The sequence below is a fragment of the Sus scrofa genome, chromosome 7, assembly GCF_054392235.1.
Source record: "Sus scrofa isolate SSC_HxYL_T2T_F1_AM1 chromosome 7, Sscrofa_HxYL_maternal_Yorkshire_Landrace_v2.0, whole genome shotgun sequence".
NCBI lineage: Eukaryota > Metazoa > Chordata > Mammalia > Artiodactyla > Suidae > Sus > Sus scrofa.
Window position 1 is genome coordinate 37,744,274 of NC_139389.1, and position 21,141 is coordinate 37,765,414.

A 21,141-nucleotide genomic window follows, 5' to 3' on the forward strand; every position below is an offset into this window, starting at 1 on the left:
ATAAATCCCATACACATATTACTGTCTTATGTGCATTATAAGACAGAAAATATAAAATGTTAAAATAAAAGATGAAAATATGAATAGCGATTTCCTATCGTGGCTCAGCAGGCTTAAGGACCCGACCACCTGACGGTTGTCTCTGAGAGGATGTGGGTTCCATCCCTGACCTCCCTCACTTTGGGGTGAAGGGCCCGGTGCTGTAGGCCAGCAGCTGCAGCTTTCATTCAAACTCTAGCCCAGGAACTTCCATATGCCACAGTTCCGGGCATAAAAAGAAAAAAAAAGATAGGAATGGAAGTTCTAAGATTTTGTTCCTGTGTCCTGTTTCACTGTCCTGTCCTCACATATTGGCAACCATTGTTGTAAAGACTTGAGCACAGGGCCCTGGAGAGAAAAAAGCCTATATTATATGTAATTCTCTTATTTGAATTTGAAGAGTCATTTTGACATTTTTCCCCATTTGACCCTTTGACTTTTATTTGCTTAAAATCCATGGTACGTTATTTTAAGACCAAAACTTCTCTCAGGTATAGTTTCCTAGGAACAGGTGAAAGTATATTTAAGATATAGGAGTCTCTTTAAGATCTATTGGACTCCGAAGAAAACCAGCCACTTAAAAAATAAATCACATTCTTGGAGTCTCCTGGTGGCTCAGCAGGTTGAGGATCTGGCGTTGGCACTGCCGTGGCTTACTTAGGTCACCACAATGGTGTGGGTTCGATTCCTGGCCCAGGAACTTCCACATGCCGCAGGTGCAGGCAAAGATAAATGTTTAGCCTTTTATTTTCCACTGGGATCTTCTTTACTTTCTTTTTTGGGTTTTGGTGGTGCTCTGATAATGCATGATGAATTTATCACTTAAACCATTTTTCCTCCTCCAGTTTTAGTGTGGGAATTCTGTGACTCTCCTTAGTGTGTTTTGAGAAGGACTGGGACGAGGAGAATGCAGTGGTTAACATTTCCTGATCCTTTTTCGCTAGATGACATTGTCGGGAGATACGACAGCCTTTCCAGGTCCGTGAGTGAACGAAATGAGAAGCTGCAGGTAACAGTGACCCGGTCCCTGAGCGTGCAGGACGGGCTGGACGAGATGCTGGACTGGATGGGGGGCGTGGAGCGCTCCCTGAGAGAGGACGGCCAGGTGCCCCTGAACTCTGCTGCCCTGCAGGACATCATCAGTAAAAACATCGTGAGTGACCTAAAACTCCAAGCAGCCGCTTGTAGATGGAAACAAAACAAAACACCCAGATTTCCCAGCAGCATTTCAGACTATTCAAAACGTGTAGATATTTTCATGCTCTGCCTGGATCAAACCTTTCACTGATCCTCACTACATACCTATTTTCATCCCTAAAATTCATATATCCTGGGTTTTTCCACGTGCAGACAGAAACCTCTGTGTGAAGAGCGTGAAAGCATTAGCATAACATTATTGATGTATCTTCCTCAGTGTGTGGGTCTTGGGTTATAAACATCATTCTAGGCAGCAGGGACCAGAACCCCGTGATTCTTTTTAGGAAAAAACAGACTTACTCTCCCCAGTAACTCGAATTATCTCTGCTCTTGGGTTCTCTTGCTCAAACAGCACTTGATATGGGATAAATTAAAAATAATTATATGATAGCGTCAAGAGTCCTGAACACTGGTATAAGTTACTAAAAGTAGGTATATTAGTCTAGATTCATTAAAGTTGTACACAGTGAATGAGTGTCTGATTCAGAATTTTATTTTCAAGTTTGGGAAATATTGAGTAGAGAAACATATAAAAATGAATGTTAAAAAGAAATTGATTTTATCAAGTAATTGCTTAATAAACTATAAGTTACCATGCAAGGTTATGTGCATAAAGCCGTTAAACAAAAACACAGTTCGCATCCCCCAAAATAATAATTGTGTGAGGAGTTCCTTGGTGGCTCAGTGGGTTAAGGATCTGGTGGTGTTACTGCAATAGCTCGGGTCACTGTTGTGGTGTGGGTTCGATCCCTGGCCCCGGAACTTCCACATGCCATGGGCGCAGCCAAAAAAATGTTTGAAAGTTATTCAGAGATCTTAAAAGTTTTCATCACAGGAAGAAACCTTGTAAGTATATGTGATGATAGATGTTGACGAGACTTAGTGTGGTGACCATTTGGAAATATTTACCACTCTCAAGTCATTCTGTTGTGTACCTGAAACTAACATACTGTTTTAACATTCTTATAGCAGATAATGTTATATATATGTCAATTATTATTATCTTTAGAAAAGAAAACAGTCATTTTACAACTCTGGTTTTTTTTTTTTTTTTTTTTTTTTTTGGTTTTTTTGTCTTTTTGTCTTTTTATGGCCACACCTGAGGCATATGGAGGTTCCCAGGCTAGTGGACTAATCAGAGCTGTAGCCGCCGGCCTGCACCACAGCCACAGCCAAGCCAGATCTAAGCCACATCTGCAGCCTATACCGCTGCTCCTGGCAATGCCGGATCCCTAACCCATTGAGCAAGGCCAGGAATTGAACCCACAGCTTCATAGTTCCCAGTCAAATTTGTTTCCACTGTGCCACGACAGAAATTCCTACAGCTCATTTAATTGCAGCTGGTGATCATCAAATTCGCAGTGGTTATCTTCAGAAGTTATTACACTAGCTGTGCTATCATTTCTCGGGGTTGATCAGATACCTACAGTCAGGAACGTTGTCCCCATAAGATGAATCATATAAATCAGACTTGGTTTCTCACCAGCATTGGTAAAACCAGGCGCAGGGAAAGAACTAGGTCTGGGAACACGTGCCTGTTCTCAGGATAGCAGCTGTTTAGCCTGCCCTGATTACTGTACATACATATGTCAGTTCTATCTCACTTATAAAAGTTGTCATATACTGGGAAAAAAAAAACCAGTATAATAAACTTCAAAGATGGGTCAGTTTGAGATGAGTTGAAGCATAAAGAGATCTTTCCTGGATATAACAGCGAGGAAGGAGTTCTCACCCAGAGACAAGGGTGTGAAGTGATTTTCCGGGAAGGGGCGTGGAAGGGCTGAGTGTGCTATTTCATGAATATCATTCTTTTTTATCTTTTCTTTTTTTCTTTTTGGGGCCATACCTGCAGTACAGGGAAGTTCCCAGGCTAGGGGTCATATAGGAGCTGCAGCTGAGGCACGCATCATAGCCATGGCAACACGGGATCTGAGCCGCATCAGTGACCTACGCCATAGCTTGCAGCAGCAATGGATCCATAATACACTGAATGAGGCCAGGGTTTGAACCTGCATCCTCATGGATACTAGTCACGCTCTTAACCTACTGAGCCACAACAGGAACTCTTGAACATCATACTTTGAAGAGGGTGGCCCCACACACCTGCTTGTTCAGCAGGGCCTCTGCCAGCTGCCCAGGTTAATCAGATCCATCTTCTTGGTGTCTAGCCTTTTAAAAATCAGACCTGTGGGAGTTCCCTTTGTGGCTCAGCAGGTTAAAGACCTGATGTTGTCTCTGTGAGGATGTGGGTTTGATCCCTGGCCTCACTCAGTGGGTTCAGGATCCCACATTGCCACAAACTGTGATGTAGTTCACAGATGTGGCTCAGATGTGGCATTGCTGTGGCTTTGTTGTAGGTCACAGCTGCAACTCTGATTCGACCTCTGGCCCAGGAACTTCCATATGCTGCAGGTGTGACCCTAAAAATTAAAAAAAAAAAAAAGAGTCAGGACCGTGGATAATCTTGGGTTCCAGGAGATGCTGGGGTCACCTTTCCAGGGCACCCAGCCAGCTGTTGTCCTCTGTCCTCGTGGGGGCTGGGGATGGGACTTCCCCAGGGGTGGATCAGCTTGTCAGGGCATCCCCTTAGCCTGTGTTGTTATGATGAGTAGTTGCGAACACCCCGTGACTGCATTTCTAAGCATCCTTAGGTTATAAACCACAGGCCCCGTTTGGTTCGTTTCAGATGTTGGACCAGGACATCTCCGGGCGGCAGAGCCGACTCAAGGCCATGACCGAGAAGGTGGAGAGGTTCACGGAGACCTCGGATCCATCCACCGCGTCCTCGCTGCAGGCCCGGGTGAAGGACTTGTCCCTCCGGTTTTCTGAAGCCAGTCACCGACACAAAGAAAAACTTGCCAAAATGGAAGAACTCAAAACCAAAGTGGAGCTGTTTGAGAACCTCTCAGAGAAGCTCCAGACCTTCCTAGAAACAAAAACCCAGGCTCTCACGGAGGCAGACGTGCCCGGGCGCGATGTCACCGAGTTGTCCCAGTACCTGCAGGTGTGTCCTCTGCCAAATTCGTGAGGCCGATTAAGTCTCTCAGCAGCTAAGACCTGCTCGTATGTTTATTGGAAGAGTTAATAATTAATAAGCATCATTTTAATAGATGAGTAAAGATCTATTTTTCCTCCTTTAAAACTTCAGAGACCATCTTCTCCTTGAAGCCTTTGCTCATTGCTCACAAGTGAAGGTCATGTCTTATTTTCCATACATCCTAGGTGATGTTTGTTATCTATGTGCCAGAACCCAGACAGATTATGAAGAGTGCATTTTTTTCACATTAACTCTTCATCCATTTATTTTAAATCTACATGTGTCTTTAAATTTGAAGTGCATTCTTATAACACAGAATTGGGTCTTGTTTTTTGAGCCATTCTGACAGTCTCTGTCTTTTAATTGGTGCATTTTTTTTCAATTTAATTTTTATTTTATGTTGGTGTATAGTTGACTTACAATGTTGCATTAGTTTCAGGTGCATGGCAAAGTGATTCAGTGATACGTATACATATATTCATTCTTTGTCAGGTTCTTTTCCCGTCCAAGTGATTACAGAGTATTGATTAGAGTTTCCTGTGCAGTACAGTAGGTCCTTGTCAATTAACTCTTGTATAGAGGAGTGTGTATCTATTGATCCCAGACTCCTAATTTATCCCTCCCCACCACACTTCACCTTTGGTATCCATAAGGCTGAGAGTCTGCTTCTGTTTTGCAAATAAGTTCGTTTGGTATCGTATTTTTAGATTCCACTCCACAGTTAAGTGATATCATGTGATATTTGTCTCTCTCTAACTACCTTCACTTAGTATGATAATTTCTAGGTCCATCCATTTTGCTGCACATAGCATTATTTTTCTTTTTATGGCTAAATAATATTCCATTGTATGTATATGTACCACATCTTATTTATCCATTCATCTGTCACTGGACATTTAAGTTGTTTCCACATCTTGACTGTTGTGAATAGTGCTGCTGTGAACATCAGGGTGCATGTATCTTTTTGATGTATGGTTTTCTCTGGATATATGCTCAGAAGTGGGATTGCTGAATTATATGGTAGTTCTATATATAGTTTTTGAAGGAATCCCCATACTTTTCTCCATAGTGGTTGCACCAATTTACATTCCCACCCTCAGTGTAGGAGGGTTCCCTTTTCTCCACACCCTCTCCAGTATTTATTGTTTGTAGACTTTTTGTGATGGCCATTCTGACAGGGGCTTTGCGTTTCTCTAGTAATTTCATAATTATTTCTCTAACAATTAGTGATGTTGAGTATCTTTTCATGTGGTTTTCAGCCATCTATATATGTCTTTGGAAAAACGTCTATTTAGGTTTTCTACGTCTTTTTTGATTGGGTTGTCTTTTTTTTAATATTGAACTGCAGGAGGTGTTTATGTATTTTGGAAATTAATCTCTTGTTGGACACTTTGTTTGCAAATATTTTCTTCTATTCTGTGGGTTGTCTTTTCATTTTATTTATGATTTCCTTTGCTGAGCAAAAGCTTTTAAGTTTAATTAGATCCCATTTGTTTGTTTTTATTTTCATTACCCTAGGAGACAGATGTGAAAAGATATTGCTGCAATTTATGTCAGAACTTTCTGCCTTTGTTTTCATCTAAAGTTTATAGTATCCGGTCTTAGATTTAGGTCTTCACTCCATTTTGAGTTTATTTTTGTATGTGGTGTTAGAGAATGTTCTCATTTCATTCTTTTACATGCAGCTATCAAGTTTTTGCAGCACCACTTATTGAAGAGACTGTCTTTTCTCCACTGTATGTTCTTTCCTCCTTTGTCATAGATTAGTTGACCACAGGTGTATGGGTTTTTCTCTGGGCTTTCTATTCTGTGTCACTGATCTATAATTCTGTTTTTGTGCCAGTTACACTGTTTTGATGACTGTAGCTTTGTGGTATAGTCTGAAGGCAGGAAGCCTGTTTCCTCTGGCTCCATTTTTCTTTCTCAGGATTGCTTTAGCTATTTGGGGATCTTTTGGGTTTCCATACACGTTTTAAAATTTTTTGTTCTAGTTCTGTGAAGAATGTCAGTGGTAATTTGATAGGGGTTGCAGTGAATCTGTAGATTTCCCTGTATAATATGGTTATTTTGATAATATTGATTCTTCCAATCCAAGAACATGGTATATTTTTTCCATCTGTTTGTGTCATCTTCAATTTCTTTCATTAGCAAAAGAGTGCATTTTGAAATTAAGGTCACCGTATTCTCTTTCAAACAACCTGCCTGCATGTTTATAAGGTGCTGACCGTGGGCAGGGTCATTCTGTGACATTCCAAACAGAGCCATTCTGGACCCATGCAAATGCCTACATCCTGACAGAATGCCGTTTGGAGATCTTGTAACCTCTCATATTGATGAAATATCTAAATGTTTTGTAGGAATCAACTTATGAATTGCAAGAATGCAAGAAAGATCTTGAAGTTTTGCAGAATCTCTTGAAGGAAATCTCCAACCATGGTTTGCCAGGTGATAAGGCTCTGGTCTTTGAAAAAACAAATAACTTGTCAAAGAAATTCAGGGAAATGGAGGATACCGTCAAAGAAAAGTAAGCACCACTTAGGAAATTCGGTTTTGTTCTACTTTTATTTATTTATTTATTTATTTATTTATTTATTTTGCTATTTTAGGGCTGCACCCGAGGCATATGGAGGTTCCCAAGCTAGGGGTCAAATCAGCCTACCCCACAGCCACAACAACATGGGATCCAAGCTGTGTCTGCGACTTACACCACAGCTCACAGCAATGACGGATCCCCAACCCACTGAGCGAGGCCAGGAATCAAACCCACATCCTCATGGATCCTAGTCGAGTTCATTAACCACTGAGCCATGAAGGGAACTCCAGATTTTGTTCTACTTGATAGGAATTAGAATGAATGTTTTTATTTATTTATATAGATACCTGGAACAGTTTTGGAAACTTGAGGATAAGCACAGGGCTACTTTATGAGTGCTTTTATTTTTTTTAATTTAATTTTAATTTTATTTAGGTTTTTTTTTTTTTTTTTTTTGGCTACACCTGTGGCATGTGAACATTCTCAGGCTAGTGGTTGAACCCTTGCCACAGCAGTGATAATGCGGGATCTTTTACCTGCTGCACCATATGGAAACTCCTATAAGTGCTTTTATGTTAATTTTTGCTATTAAAATCAAGTGTATTTTTGTTAAAATATTTAGGAGAGAAATTCGGTTTTTTGTTTTTTGGTTTTTTCTTTGGTCTTTTTGCCTTTTTCTAGGGCCACACCCATGGCATATGGAGGTTCCCAGGCTAGGGGTCTAATCGGAGCTACAGCTGGCAGCCTACACCACAGCCACTGCAATGTGGGATCTGAGCCGCGTCTGGGACCTACACAACAGCTCACAGCAGCGCCAGATCCTTAACCCACTGAGGGTTAAATTACGTTTTCCACAATTTTAGATCAGACATGATTCCATGAACATATAAGAAACAAGAGAATGAACCTCAACTAAGATAAAAAACTACTGGGACATAAAGCTTGTGACGATACCGTGCTAGTTTTAGAATCTATGTCTGGCTTTTGCTCAAGTTCACACAGAAGCCTCCCCAAGATAGAAAGTAGTCATTTCCCTTTTAATTGTTCTTAATTTCTTCAGAATTCTCTCCCTACAACTCTGTTTTTTTGGATCTTTTGGTGGGTTTTTTTTGGGGGGGGTTATGACATGTGAAAGTTCCCAAGCCAGGGATTGAACCCAAGCCACAGTAGTGACAATGCCAGGTCCTTAACCTGCTGAGCCACCAGGGAGCTCTTTTCCTTACAATTTTGGGGTGCTCTCTGTACTACTGATGGAGCACGGTTTCCAAGACATTTAGTTCCCATTGCACAGAAGAAATATTCTCGATTTTCCTGGGTAAAACTCTAGCTTGTTTCTTTTGTCACGTGGTCCAATTAAAACCACGTGGTCATCAGTGGTTGGCTAATGTGCGCTGGACTCTGATGTGCCGTCATTCCCGTCATTCCACATGGTGCACGTTGCCATTCACATCTCATGCAGGAAACAAATCTACCTGCCCTCCCAGAGGCTGGTCTGCTGGTGTGTGCTGCGTGCACGGGGGTCCATGTAGTCACAGTAGAGCTCCCTGAATCTCCGTGGGGGCGTACCCATTACAGGCCGGCCTCACTCAGTCTCAGCTTATCTTTGGAGCTTTGAATCTGTCCTCTCTTAAGACCCGGTTTACCCAATTTAGATAGAAATTTCACTCCAAGTATTATATTAGCAAAGTAGTGAGGCACTCATCCTTGAAATCATGGGGGGAGAAAACTGGACAATATACTTAGACCAGTGATAAGTTAGTAAGTACAGAAGGATCAGTGCTCACAACGACTTTGGAAACATGCAGGTGATTTTCGTTTTCTTTAGGTGTTTACATCTTGGTACGTCATTGCATTTCAGGATTTTCAAGTAGCAGGAGGATGCCATTATATCCACTTCAGTTTGAAATATTCTTATTTGAACATTATTTGCTAGAATAACATTTTTTTTCCCTAAAGCTCGGGAGTTCCCTGGTGGCTCAGTGGGTTAAGGATTTGTTGTTGTCACCGCTGTGGCTCCAGTCGCTACTGTGGCACAAGTTTGATCCCTGGCCCAGGAACTTCCACATGCGGCAGCCAAAAAAATAATAATAAGCTTATTTTACTCATATATCAGAAGCAATAAAAATTCTAGTTTATTTCTTTATAAAGGTCTTGCAACTACGCAGTTTTTGCTTTAACCTTTAAGAGAATCACAATTCATTGTGTCATGTAAATACTGTTCCTCATGTTGATTTTCTGCTTGAGAATGTGTTTTGTGTATGAGAAAGAAAAGGCATTTCACTGGGGAATGTTTTCATTGCGGAATAGCACAGAAATAAGCAGTTTGTGTGAGTTTTCAGATGTATGTTAAAGCATCGAATTTATACACTGAATTTCAACTTGACTTAGGCTGTGTCTATCTGTTTTTAGTAACTTGAAGTATAATCAGCTAAAACGGTATAAAATATCAAAGTAAGCCTTATTTTTTAAAAGGTATTTACCACAGTCTTCATGTTTTCATCATTTTTTAAACGTCTAAATTTTCTGCTAGGACATTTGTTTGATGCTTTGGTGCAGAATTAATATAAGTAGTTCTCAGTCATGAAAAAAAGAAACAAAGGGAATTCTCTTTGGTGCAGCAGGTTGAGGATCCAGTGTTGTTACTGTAGCGGCTCAGGTTGCTGCTATGGCATGGGTTTGATCCTTGGCCCAGGAAAGCAGACAAGAACAAAAGTTTTAAGACCCAGTTTCCCTACCTTCAGAAGTGAGTGTAGTGTGATGCAGATACCACCAGGTGGTGCTGCCTTTCCCTCAGGTCAGTGATTGTCTGTTTCCCTTCTGGTTCCCAGCCTGCTGGCTTTAGGTACCATATAAAGTGTACAGATCAAAGCTGACTGCCTCTAAATAATGGTAGAACCATTTATATGGCCATAGAGTTTGTGCAGCATTGCAGAGTGCTGTTGCATATGGGTTACAGGTTTCCTGCCTTTGTCTGTGGGCTTTTCCTGAGCAGACAAGGGTTTTTTAGCTGATTTCACCTGCCACCTATGAAACTTCCCTCCTGGGTCAAGGTCAGAGGGGACAGAGGAAGACTATTCCTTAATGTCAAGCCTGATGTGGGAAGAATAATTGACTGGTGAGTAGTCCTTTGGCATATCTCCTTTCATGGCTTAAATCTGTCAATGATTTTGTCATCCAGAAAAGAAGCTGTATCTTCCTGTCAAGAACAGATGGACGCCTTTCAAGTCCTTGTTCAATCCTTAAAGTCGTGGATAAAAGAAACCACAGAAAGAGTTCCCGTTGTGCAGTCTTCTTTCGGTGCAGAGGATTTGGGGAAATCTTTGGAAGAAACTAAGGTGAATCATTGTCTAACACTAATTTCTCATGTGCCCAAGTCAGTATTTACCCAACATCCTGTAAGTTAGAGCCTTGTGTATGTACAGTGTTCATTGATGACATTTGGAAATGGTGACACGGGCTTAACTCCTTTTGAGGAAGGAGACAAACTTCCAGTTAATTTGCCTTTTTAAAAAGATGTATTAGTGGGTTGCTGTTCCAAGTTTCTTTCCCTACCACGTCTCAGTTATTTTTTTTTTTTTAACAAAACTAAACAGTTTTATTTAATGCTGAGTGTTTTATAGTCTTTTTCAGTACTGGTTTATTTTTAAAGTGTTACTGGGGTATAGTCGGAGTACAATGTTTATTCATTTCAGGTGTGCAGCGTCGTGATTCACATATACATATATTTATGTATCTATTCTTTTTCAGGTTCTTTTCCCATATAGGTTATTACAGAATATTGTGTAGCTAGGACCTGAGCTATATGATAGGTTCTTGTTGGTTTATCTATTTTATACATAGTAGTGTGTATATGTTAATCCCAGATTCCTAATTTATCCCTCCCCCTTAGTTTCACATTTTTAATACCGTTCCTCATAATGTTAAATAACAGATCCCGTCATTATCTATTTTATATATGGTCGTGTGTATATGTATTAATCCCAACCTCCTAATTTACCCCTCCCCCACAGTTTTAGGGTTTTTAATATCATTTCTCATAATGTTAAATGACAGACTCTGTCGTCACCCCAGCATTTTTCTCTCTCTCTTGGATATACCGCTCTAACCTGTGTTTGAGGATAGTTTTTTTTGAATCCCTAGTACAAATACGTAGTGTGTCTTCTGTCACCTGACTCAAGTCCGAAAGCCCGTTATGACAACTTTACTGCTCCGCACTTGTGGAGTTGTGGGTATTTTAAAATCTGTTGACGTTTTGATGATTAAAATTCACTAAGAAATGGAATTCTGAATTTCCTTTTTTTTTTTTTTTTTTTAATTGTTTTGGGTACGTTTCCTCTTGTAGCTGGGCTGTTGCTGGTGCAGTTGTGCGGACTTACAGTTGACAGTTACTTTAGAATCATGGCAGCTGGGGCCAGGGGGGCTTCCACTGAGATCGGGAGCAGAATGCAGGATGGACCCCACCCACTCCTCACTGCCAACCGTGCCAACAGTCACCTGGGCTGTTGGAACAAATAGGGATGCTGGCCCTTTCTTCCATCCACCCTCCCCGCAGTCAGAACCCACAGTCATCACTGTTTTAAGATCTGTTTAAGACATTGAAGTAAAATGTGAGACTGTCACAACTGAAAAATAATGCGTTTTTGTAGAAATTACAAGAAAAGTGGAGCTTAAAAACACCAGAGATTCAGAAAGTCAGCAACAGCGGGATCTCGCTATGTAACCTAATAAGTGCTGTGACGACCCCTGCAAAGGCCATAGCAGCAGTGAAGTCAGGTAGGTGTTTTCTTTACATTCATGGCAAAAGCAAAAGTGGGTCCACCCATGCTGATGGGATTTGGGTATGTTATTTTATGTCTTAACGAATGCATGAAATAATCTCAGAAATACAAAGGGAAAGTGACAGGAAAGATGACCTATAAACATGCTAAAAACTGCCATAAAAAATGTCTATTCTAGTCAAATTTCAGATCTCTTATGTTTCATTTTATTAAAGACTGCAATTTAAAATGTAGCCAAATTGGAACTCCTGTTGTGGCTCAGAGGGTTAAGGACCCGAATAGCATCCATGCAGACGTGGATTGGATCCCTGGCCTCTCTCAGTAGGTTAAGGATCCAGCGTTGCCATGAGCTGTGGCGTAGGTCACAGATGCGGCTTAGATCCCGCGTTGTTGTGGCTGTGGTGTAGGACTCAGCTGCAGCTATGACCCTTCGCCTGGGAACTTCCATATGCCGTAGGTGTGGCCCTAAGATGAAAAAAATTTTTTTAAATGTAGCCAAATTAATATGTAAGAATAAGGAGCTTTGTTGGGGGGAAGGGAAGAGATCAAGTTCCAGTTTGTTTTTACCTTCATTAATGGAGACGTAGAAATTCGATTTGAAATATTTGCTAGAGAAACGAGTCTGACTTCCCGGGAAGGAAGTGAGGGAAAGAAACAGGATTTTTCTGTCTAGTGGGACCTGTCCTCCTTCGTTCCCTTCTGCTTCGTTCCTTACACGATGCCCAAGCCAGCCGTCGTGTCCCGTGTCAGCCAGTGTGGCTGAACCAGGGGCTTGTCAGGCTGGAGCCCCGCTTTTCAACAGAAGGCCAGCGTCATGTATAAACAGTGGTTCCAAAATTAAATCGTGGATGGAGTTTTCAGTTGAAAACATGTTTACATTGTGGTTGCTATCAGGTTTTAAATCCTCCAAGAACAGACAGAAGGCCGGTCCCGTGACTTTATTCTGAGACTGTCTCGGGACCCTCCCTGGTTTATCTGCTCTGCCCGGCCCCCAGCCGTGCCCATTGTCAGGCTGGGCCAGCTGGGCCCCTTCCACCCCCGTTTATTCCGCTCTGTTAATCCCATTTCGGGGAAGACTCCCAGTATATATGTGTGATAAGCACTCCTTGCTCTCCTAATCAGATTTCCTGAAATGTCGAGGTTTTTGTTTTGGGGGATTTTTTGTTTGTTTTTTTTGTAAGGAAAGGAATGCTATTGTGTTTTATATTAGTTCTTCACATCCACTTTATACTTACCATACGTAAAAAGTATTTTTTTCCTACTCTCGACCGCCCCCAAGTACAGTAGGAATTAATCTTTAACATCAATAGGACCTTTTCACTTACATTTGAAATGTCATCGTGTGTGATTTTCTTTTTTTTAAAGAACAAAACTTAAAGATTCACATATGGCAGTGTTTTTGTTTAGGAAGTTCCCGTTGTGGCTCAGTGGGTTAAGAATCCAACATACTGCCCCTGAGGATTCGAGTTCAATCCCTGGCCTCACTCGGTGCGTTAGGATCCAGAGTTGCTGTGACTCTGTTATAGGCCAGCAGCCAAAATTCCAGTTCATCCCCTAGCCTGGAAAGCTTGTGGTCATGTCATGGGTGCAGCCCTAAATTTAAAGAAAGAAAGAATAAATTTTATATAAGAGTTCCTGTCGTGGCTCAGCAGAAACGAATCTGACTAGTTTGCATGAGGACGCAGGTTTGATCCCTGACCTCACTCAGTGAGTTAAGAATCCAGCATTGCCGTGAGCTATGGTGTAGATCGCAGATGCGGCTCAGATTCCCTGTGGCTGTGGCTGTGGCATAGACCAGCAGCTGTAGGTCCAATTGGACCACTAGCCTGGGACTCTCCATGTGCTGAATGTTTGGCCCTAAAAAGACCAAAAAAATAAAAATTTATGTAGAAGAGAGCATACAGCTTGATCTTTACATTTTAGGCCTTCATTTGATTTTGAAGTTGAATCAGTGTTTTGTTTTGTTTTGTTTTTGTCTTTTTGTCTTTTTTAAGACCGCAGCGGCGCCATATGGAAGTTCCCAGGCTAGAGGTCTAATAGCAGCTATAGTCACCGGCCTACACCACAGCCACGGCAATGCCAGATCCTTAACCCACGGAGCGAGACCAGGGATCATACTGCGTCCTCTTGGATGCTAGTCGGGTTCGTTAAGTGCTGAGCCATGACGGGAACTCCTTGAATCAGTGTTTTACGCTTTCCAATAGTAACAACATTTTTAAATGCTTCCTGTTTAAGGGGTTTTATTTAATGCTGTCTGCTATTACTAGAAATACGACAGAACTGTATGATAACCTCAGTGTTAATGTTTTTGCAGGTGGAGTGATATTAAATGGTGACGGAACAGCCACAGATACTCAGGAAATTTTGGGAAATAAAGGTGAATAATAACTTTGAGTGCTTATTGATTAAAAGACTTGGGATTTTTTTTTTTTTTTGAGAGGAAATCTTTTATGGATAAAACAGTAACAGTAGTTGTATTGAAATTTCAAACTTGAATTTAAAACAGTGTTAAGTAGGGAGTTCCTGTTGTGGCTCAGCAATTAATGAACCTGACTGGCATCCATGAGGATGCAGGTTCAATCCCTGGTCTCGCTTGATGTGTTAAGGATCCAGCGTTGCAGTGAGCTGTGGTGTAGGCTGCAGATGTGGCTCAGATCCCACATTGCAGTAGCTGTGGTATATGCTGGCAGCTGTAGCTCTGATTGGACCCCTAGCCTGGGAACCTCCATATGCCATGGGTGCAGCCCTAAAACGACAAAAACACAAAACAGAAAAACAGTGTTAAGTACAGTCGTATTCTCTGTAAATAACGTGTTTATATAACATTCCATGCAGTGTTGTTCATCTGAAGTTAGTGAACGCTGGTAAATCAGTTTGGCATTTGGTCATATTTCCTTCTTTTTTGGTTAATTGGAGATATTTTGTCGCCTGGAATAACATTATTTGAGCCATTTTCTTTTAATGTGATGCCTGAGGAATTAATGAGTCACATTTCATGGTTTGGGGATTTTATTCATTTAGCGTGTCGATCTCATTTCACTTGTTTTGTGCAGTGTCCCTAAATCATCTGTCACGAGGCAGCATCGTAAGAAGATGTAACATTCCAGTCCTAAAAACTCGGTGACTTTATCACAGTGGGTTCATGTTGTCGAAATTGAAGGAAATGTCATCTAAAACAAAATTTTATTTCTAGAGCTCTACTCTCAACCCCCTCAAAGCGTGCCAGTATAATTCTTCTGTCTTATGTTTAGAATTAACGTCCGTTAAAAAGGATATGACCGACATAAGCCACGACTATGAAGATCTTGGCCTCTTACTTAAGGACAAAATAGCTGAGCTGAATACCAAACTCTCCAAACTGCAAAAGGCCCAGGATGAATCCAGTGCGATGATGCAGTGGCTTCAGAAGATGAACACAACTGCCACGACGTGGCAGCAGGCCCCCACCCCGACAGACACCGAGGCCGTGAAGAGTCAGGTGGAGCAGAACAAGGTATGTTCGGTGGCTACGAATCCTGAAGATGAAACAGATGAGTGCTGAGAGCAGAGCCCTGGGGTCAGGCACTGGTCCCTGTCCCTTCCTCTGTAACCTTCAGTAAATAAAACCTGATGAAAATAGCCACCTGTGTTTGCACATATGGATGCGAGCACTCTGGGTGTCAGCAACTTTGCCGCCTTTAAATTGGGTTAATGGAGTTCCTGTCGAGGCTCCGCGGGTTAAGAACCTGACATAGTGTCTGGGAGGATGCAGGGTCCGTCCCTGGCCTCACTCAGTGGGTTAAGCCGCAGTGTAGGTGGAAGACGAGGCTCGGCTCTCGCATTGCTGTGGCTGTGGCATCGGCCGGCAACGGCAGCTCTGCTTTGACCCCTAACCTGGGCACGTCCCTCGGCCATGGGTGTGGCCATTAAAAACAATAATAAAATGAAATGAAATACAATAAAATCAGTGGGGTTCAGTCTGGGATTTTTAACCAGCCCACTCTTGGAAAAGATTGACTTAAGGGCTAAGTATTAGGGACATGTTCGGTCCAGTATAAAACAGGGCAGCTCAGGCTTTCCCTTCCTTTTACAGATGGCATTGCTGTAACTGTCAGGGTGGGGGAAATGGTTTTGTGCTCTGGCAGTGCCGGCAAAAATGTCTACATATTGCAAAGCTATCTTTGAACTCTTTGAGGGGTTGTCTAGAAAAGTGCTCATTCACTAGTGCTCATTCGCTAGTAGACTCTGAGAGCTTGCAGCCTTTTTCAAGACTGATTTTCTGGTTAATTATCATCTCCCTGATGTCGCCTTCCTTTTTTCCAAAGAGGTTTGCGAATAATACGAAGTTCGTTCTAGGCAATGACTTAAGGGTCCTTAGCTCCATAGCTGTAACATTCCCCTAAGGAGTCATTTGCCAAAGAGTTGATGAGTGGTGAAGAGGAAGGGAAAATACAGCTGCTGAACCCAGGTTGTCTCCCCGCTTTTGTTCATGTGACAGAAACAAGAGTGTCCATTGTCGTGATTTTGTCTTTTGATGTCAACCTACTTTAACGTTAGTCCCTTTCTTTTCCGTGTTAGTTGTTTGAGGCTGAACTGAAGCAAAATGTAAACAAAGTGCAGGAGTTGAAAGACAAATTGACAGAGCTGGTGGAGGAGAACCCAGACGCGCCGGAGGCCCCCAAGTGGAAGCAGATGTTGAAGGAAATCGGTACGTCCCCTCGCGCCAGAGGCCACCAGCAGAAGCGCAGGGCTTTTTTTCTTCAAATCATAATCCTTATCTGAAAACATCTATCCAGCCCCTTTTTGGGATCTGCTTTTTTTTTTTTTTTGGCTTCGCCCGAGGCTTGTAGACGTTCCCCAGTCAGGGATGAAACCCGCACCACAGCAGCAACACGAGCCGCTGCAGTGACAACACCGGATCCTGAATGCCCTGCACCACCAGGGATTTGCTTCAATGTTTCAGAATCTGTATTTGCAGGTTCAGAAGTGGCAGTTCATGTCACATGGCACAGGGAGTTGGCGTATCTTGTGTTTTTCTTGGTAAACACAGTGATGGAAATGATTTTTTTTCTTTCTTCTTTTTATTAAAGTATCGTTGATTTACAGTCTCTCTTTCTGCTGTACAGCAAAGTGACCCTGACCTATACACACACGCACATTCTCTTTCTCATACTATCTTCCATCCTGGTCTATCCCAAGAGACTGGGTATAGTTCCCTGGGCTGTACAGCAGGACCTCATTGCTTGTCCATTCTAAATGGAATAGTTGGCATCTACTAACCCCAAACTCCCCATCCATCCCACTCTCTCCCCCTCAGCAACCACAGTCTGGTCTCCATGTCTTCCTGTTTCTATTTCTATAGATAGGTTCATTTGTGCCATATTTTAGATTCTGCATATAAGTGATATCATCTGGTGTTTGTCTTTCTCTTTCTAACTTACTTCACCTAGCACAAGACTCTCTAGTTGCATCCATGTTGCTGCAAATGGCATGATTTTGTTCTTTTTTATGGCCAAGTAGTACTCCATTTTGTACATGTACTTTTTTTTTTTTTTCTTTTTGCCATTTTCTTGGGCCGCTCTCGCAACATATGGAGGTTCCCAGGCTAAGGGTCGAATTGGAGCTGTAGCCCCCAGCCTACGCCAGAGCCACAGCAACGTGGGATCCGAGCCGCATCTGCAGCCTACACCACAGCTCACGGCAACGCCGGGTCGTTAACCCACTGAGCAAGGCCAGGGATCGAACCCGCAACCTCACGGTTCCTAGTCGGATTCGTTAACCACTGCGCCACCACGGGAACTCCACATGTACTTATTTTTATGAAGAAAGTACATACTGGTTAATACAATGCTGTGCCTTGAGTATCATGTATTTTTATTGTGGTTTTTTACTAGGTTTTTGGTGCTTCTAATTTTTATGCTTTAGTATATTTTCGTGTAGATAGTCCCTTTCATTTATTCATCTGGAAAAGGTGGGCTCCCTCCTCCCCCACCGAGCCCCTCCTGGGTCCCGTGTAGCCCCTGCTTCATGCCATCAGTCTCCCCGACCATCCCGAGGAGGTGGTTCCCAACAGAGGTCTGGGGTTTGCTCATTCCAAAAACCATTGAAGATTTGTTATTAAAGCAAAAGACGGCTGTTGCTTGTTCTCGTGGGTCAGTCCTAGACGAATAAACAGACGTTGAAGGGCTTCTAGAAGGAAGGAAGCCTCTCAGGAATAGCCCACAATCTTACAGCATCTTCCAAAGTCAGATTCAGATTTACTTTTCTTCGGTTGACACACAATCATCAGGACCATAAAATCTGGATCCTTACATGCAGTTAGTTATCTCTTAGGTTAGGCTTTAACCAGCTGTAAGGAGAGTTATCAGATGGCATGACAGCCTTGGTGAGTTGTTTGGAGTCCTGTCCTGCCATCTTCAGAGATACAGTTGTGTTAAGTATATAAGAACCAAACGCCGGAGTTCCCGTCGTGGCGCAGTGGTTAACGAATCCGACTAGGAACCATGAGGTTGCGGGTTTGATCCCTGGCCTTGTTCAGTGGGTTAAGGATCCGGCGTTGCCGTGAGCTGTGGTGTAGGTCGAAGACGTGGCTCAGATCCTGAATTGCTGTGGCTGTGGCTCTGGTGTAGGCTGGCGGCTACAGCTCCGATTAGACGCCTAGCCTGGGAACCTCCATATGCCGCGAGAGCAGCCCAAGAAAAGGCAAAAAGACAAAAAAAAAAAAGAACCAAACACCAGTTTCAGACTTTTTTTTTCCCCCTTAGATTCTAAGTGGCAAGATCTCAATCAGTTTACTGTTGAAAGACAGCAAAAACTGGAAGAATCATCAAATAATCTAACCCAGTTCCAGACCATAGAGGCTCAGTTGAAGCAGTGGCTTGTGGAAAAAGAACTGATGGTCAGTGTCCTCGGGCCCTTGTCGATTGACCCGAATATGCTCAACACACAGAGGCAACAGGTGCAGGTGAGTGGTGAGGTTTTCCTGACTTAGCAGATGTTTTCATGATAAATACACGAGCATGGGGTTCCCTTTGTGGCTCAGCGGTTAACCATTCTGACTAGGATCCATGAGGATATGGGTTTGATCCCTGACCTCGCTCTGTGGGTTAAGGATCCGGAGTTGCCATGATCCATGGTGGAGGTTGCAGACATGGCTCGGATCTGGTGTTGCCGTGGCTGTGACGTAGGCTGGCGGCTGCAGCTCTGATTCGACCCTTGGCCTGGGAACTTCCATCTGCCTCGGATGCAGTCCTAAAAAGCAAAAATAAGTAAATAAATACACGAGCATGGACAGCATGTGTGCTGCCCCGCTTGAACTGTGTTTGTAATGTGTCCGGGGCCCATAGGGTACCATCCTGAGGCTGGTGGGACCCTCCCAGAGAACCAAAGGATGCTGCAGAGCATCCCTGAGTCGTCCCCCGAGCCCACGGATGGTCAGGTCCCATGGTCCTTTCAGCCACATGGCGGATGTGCAGACCCTGTTAAAGAGGATCCTCTTTGAAGTATTAATGTGATTGCGTAAGTTTTCACATTTTTATGAGAAACTGGTATATGCTTTTTATTGTTTAGACAGCACTCCTTTGAGGTTTTATTCATTTCGATTGCCGTAGTAGATAGTGAAACATATAAAGATCATGCAATACAGCCCACATGCGGGGAGAGACAGAAAGAGACGAGAGGAAAGAGTTAGGGAAGCAGAGAAGGACCCTTGAAACCTGGAGGGCTGGTTTACTTAGACTCCTCTGATTATAAGTGGATAAATCTGCAAGGGGGGGACGATGCATAAAATGTGAGTCAGACGAAATCGCAGGGGCTCCGCTGTGGTTTCAGTGAGCTTTCTTTCTGTGCTGCTGATGGATCAGCCGGGAGGCCAATCCATACTCTGCAAATACAGGTCAGTCCTGGTCATTGAGCCACATGCAGTTACCTGTAACTAGTCTTATATGCTCTTCATCTGAGCAGAGTGAAAACAACAGATGGAAAGACACATTGAGGGAGAACTTGTCTGTAGTCTCCCCGAGATGGATCACATCTTATCCTCAAAGAAGCACATTTTGAGGTCATTCATTTTATAGTAAGAGTTGGCATGAGCCCGCCCCCTCGAAGCCACATGATTTATTGGCTAAATCATTACAGTAAAGACGGTAGTCATCAGTCATATGTTTAAGAAGAGCCTTTGTAATCAGTACACCATGGGTTAATGTTATCATTTCCTTTGGGGTGGAAATGCTATAGAGCATTTTTTAAAAATCCTATAAAAAGGAAAATAGAAGGAGTTCCCGCCATGGCCCAGAGGCTTAATGATCTGGCTTGTCTCTGTGGAGGCTCTGGTTTGATCCCTGGCCGGGGGCAGTGAGTGAAGGACCCAATGTTGCTGCAGCTGTGGTGTATATAGGTCACAGCTCCGGCTCGAATTCGATCCTTAGCGTGAGACCTTCCATATGCTATTAGGCAGGCAGCTGAAACAGAAAAGAAAAATACACGTAGGAAAAGTCAGGTTTGGTGTTAGTGTGATGTGAATTGTGTAAAAGCAGTGTTGCCCTTTGTATGTGAAAATCCGTACGTGAATTTTTGTTCCTTTCCTGCAACTACCAAAAATATTTCTTCTTTTTTTTCTCCTTCTTTGGGGGAGATATTATTTTAGACAAAATGTGACCTATGCCAGGCACTGTCACACCTCAGATTCATTTATGATGATTTCATTGCCTTGGAAATGAACACCAGGATAACAGTAACAAAAAGCAAGAATAAATAAATCCTAGATAAATAACTACCAGTTCTGTCTGCTTAGAGACGTAAAGCGACGTTCTCTGTAATTCATCATCCGATCACACGTGTTTGCTTCTCCACGTTCCCGCTTCACCTTAGATTCTGCTGCAGGAGTTTGAGACCAGGAAGCCTCAGTACCAACAGCTCACAGCGGCTGGTCAGAGCATCCTGAACAGACCCGGGGAGCACCCTGCCTTCCACGGGGTCGTAAAGGAGCAGCTGGCAGCCGTGACCCAGAAGTGGGACAGCCTCACGGGACAGCTGAAGGACAGATGTGAGCGCATCGACCAGGCCATCGTGAAGAGCACCCAGTATCAGAGCCTGCTGAGACGCCTGGCCGAGAAGCTGGCCGATGTGGACGAGAAACTCAGCAGCAAGGCGGCTGGGGGCGCCACCCCCGACGCCATGAACCAGCAGCTGGAAACAGCCCAGAAAGTGAAGCAGGAGATCGAGCAGGAATCGAAGCAAATCCGGGTGGCCCAGGCCCTGTGCGAGGAGCTGTCAGCCCTGGTCAGGGAGGAGTACTTGAAAGCAGAGCTCGGTCGGCAGCTCGAAGGCATCGTAAAGTCCTTTAAGGATGTTGAACAAAGAGCAGGTTTGTGTGTCTTCTTTTAACGCACATCTTTCCCAGAAAAGGGGGTCAGTGAACTGCCTGTGTCCAAGCTGTCGGGTAAACGAGGCCCCTAAAGAGAGCCTGCCCATGGTGAGGGGTACATGCTGCAAGGAGGCAGTTATGGCCGAGAAGAGGGCAGATCTGGCCTCACAGACACACACAGCACTGGGGGGTCTGCACAGATGATGGGGGACCA

At 43.2% G+C, this 21,141-nt stretch overlaps 1 protein-coding gene and 1 non-coding gene across 50 annotated transcripts in view; one reads left to right on the top strand and one right to left on the bottom strand.

Annotated features, from left to right (window-relative positions):
- Positions 1-21,141, top strand: part of DST (dystonin) — a 488,220-nt gene that overhangs the window by 365,839 nt on the left and 101,240 nt on the right. For all 49 annotated transcript variants that reach the window (XM_084967821.1, XM_021098569.2, XM_084967788.1 and 46 more), the window contains 10 exons: positions 984-1,192; positions 3,923-4,240; positions 6,631-6,797; positions 9,985-10,141; positions 11,453-11,579; positions 13,899-13,961; positions 14,836-15,077; positions 16,142-16,271; positions 18,328-18,527; positions 20,432-20,927. In XM_084967821.1, the coding sequence (XP_084823947.1) occupies positions 984-1,192; positions 3,923-4,240; positions 6,631-6,797; positions 9,985-10,141; positions 11,453-11,579; positions 13,899-13,961; positions 14,836-15,077; positions 16,142-16,271; positions 18,328-18,527; positions 20,432-20,927 (2,109 nt within the window). The remainder of the gene's footprint in view (positions 1-983; positions 1,193-3,922; positions 4,241-6,630; positions 6,798-9,984; positions 10,142-11,452; positions 11,580-13,898; positions 13,962-14,835; positions 15,078-16,141; positions 16,272-18,327; positions 18,528-20,431; positions 20,928-21,141) is intronic.
- Positions 2,711-2,842, bottom strand: LOC146401502 (small nucleolar RNA SNORA72). Its single transcript, XR_014811616.1, has one exon. It is a non-coding gene; the product is annotated as a small nucleolar RNA SNORA72 (small nucleolar RNA).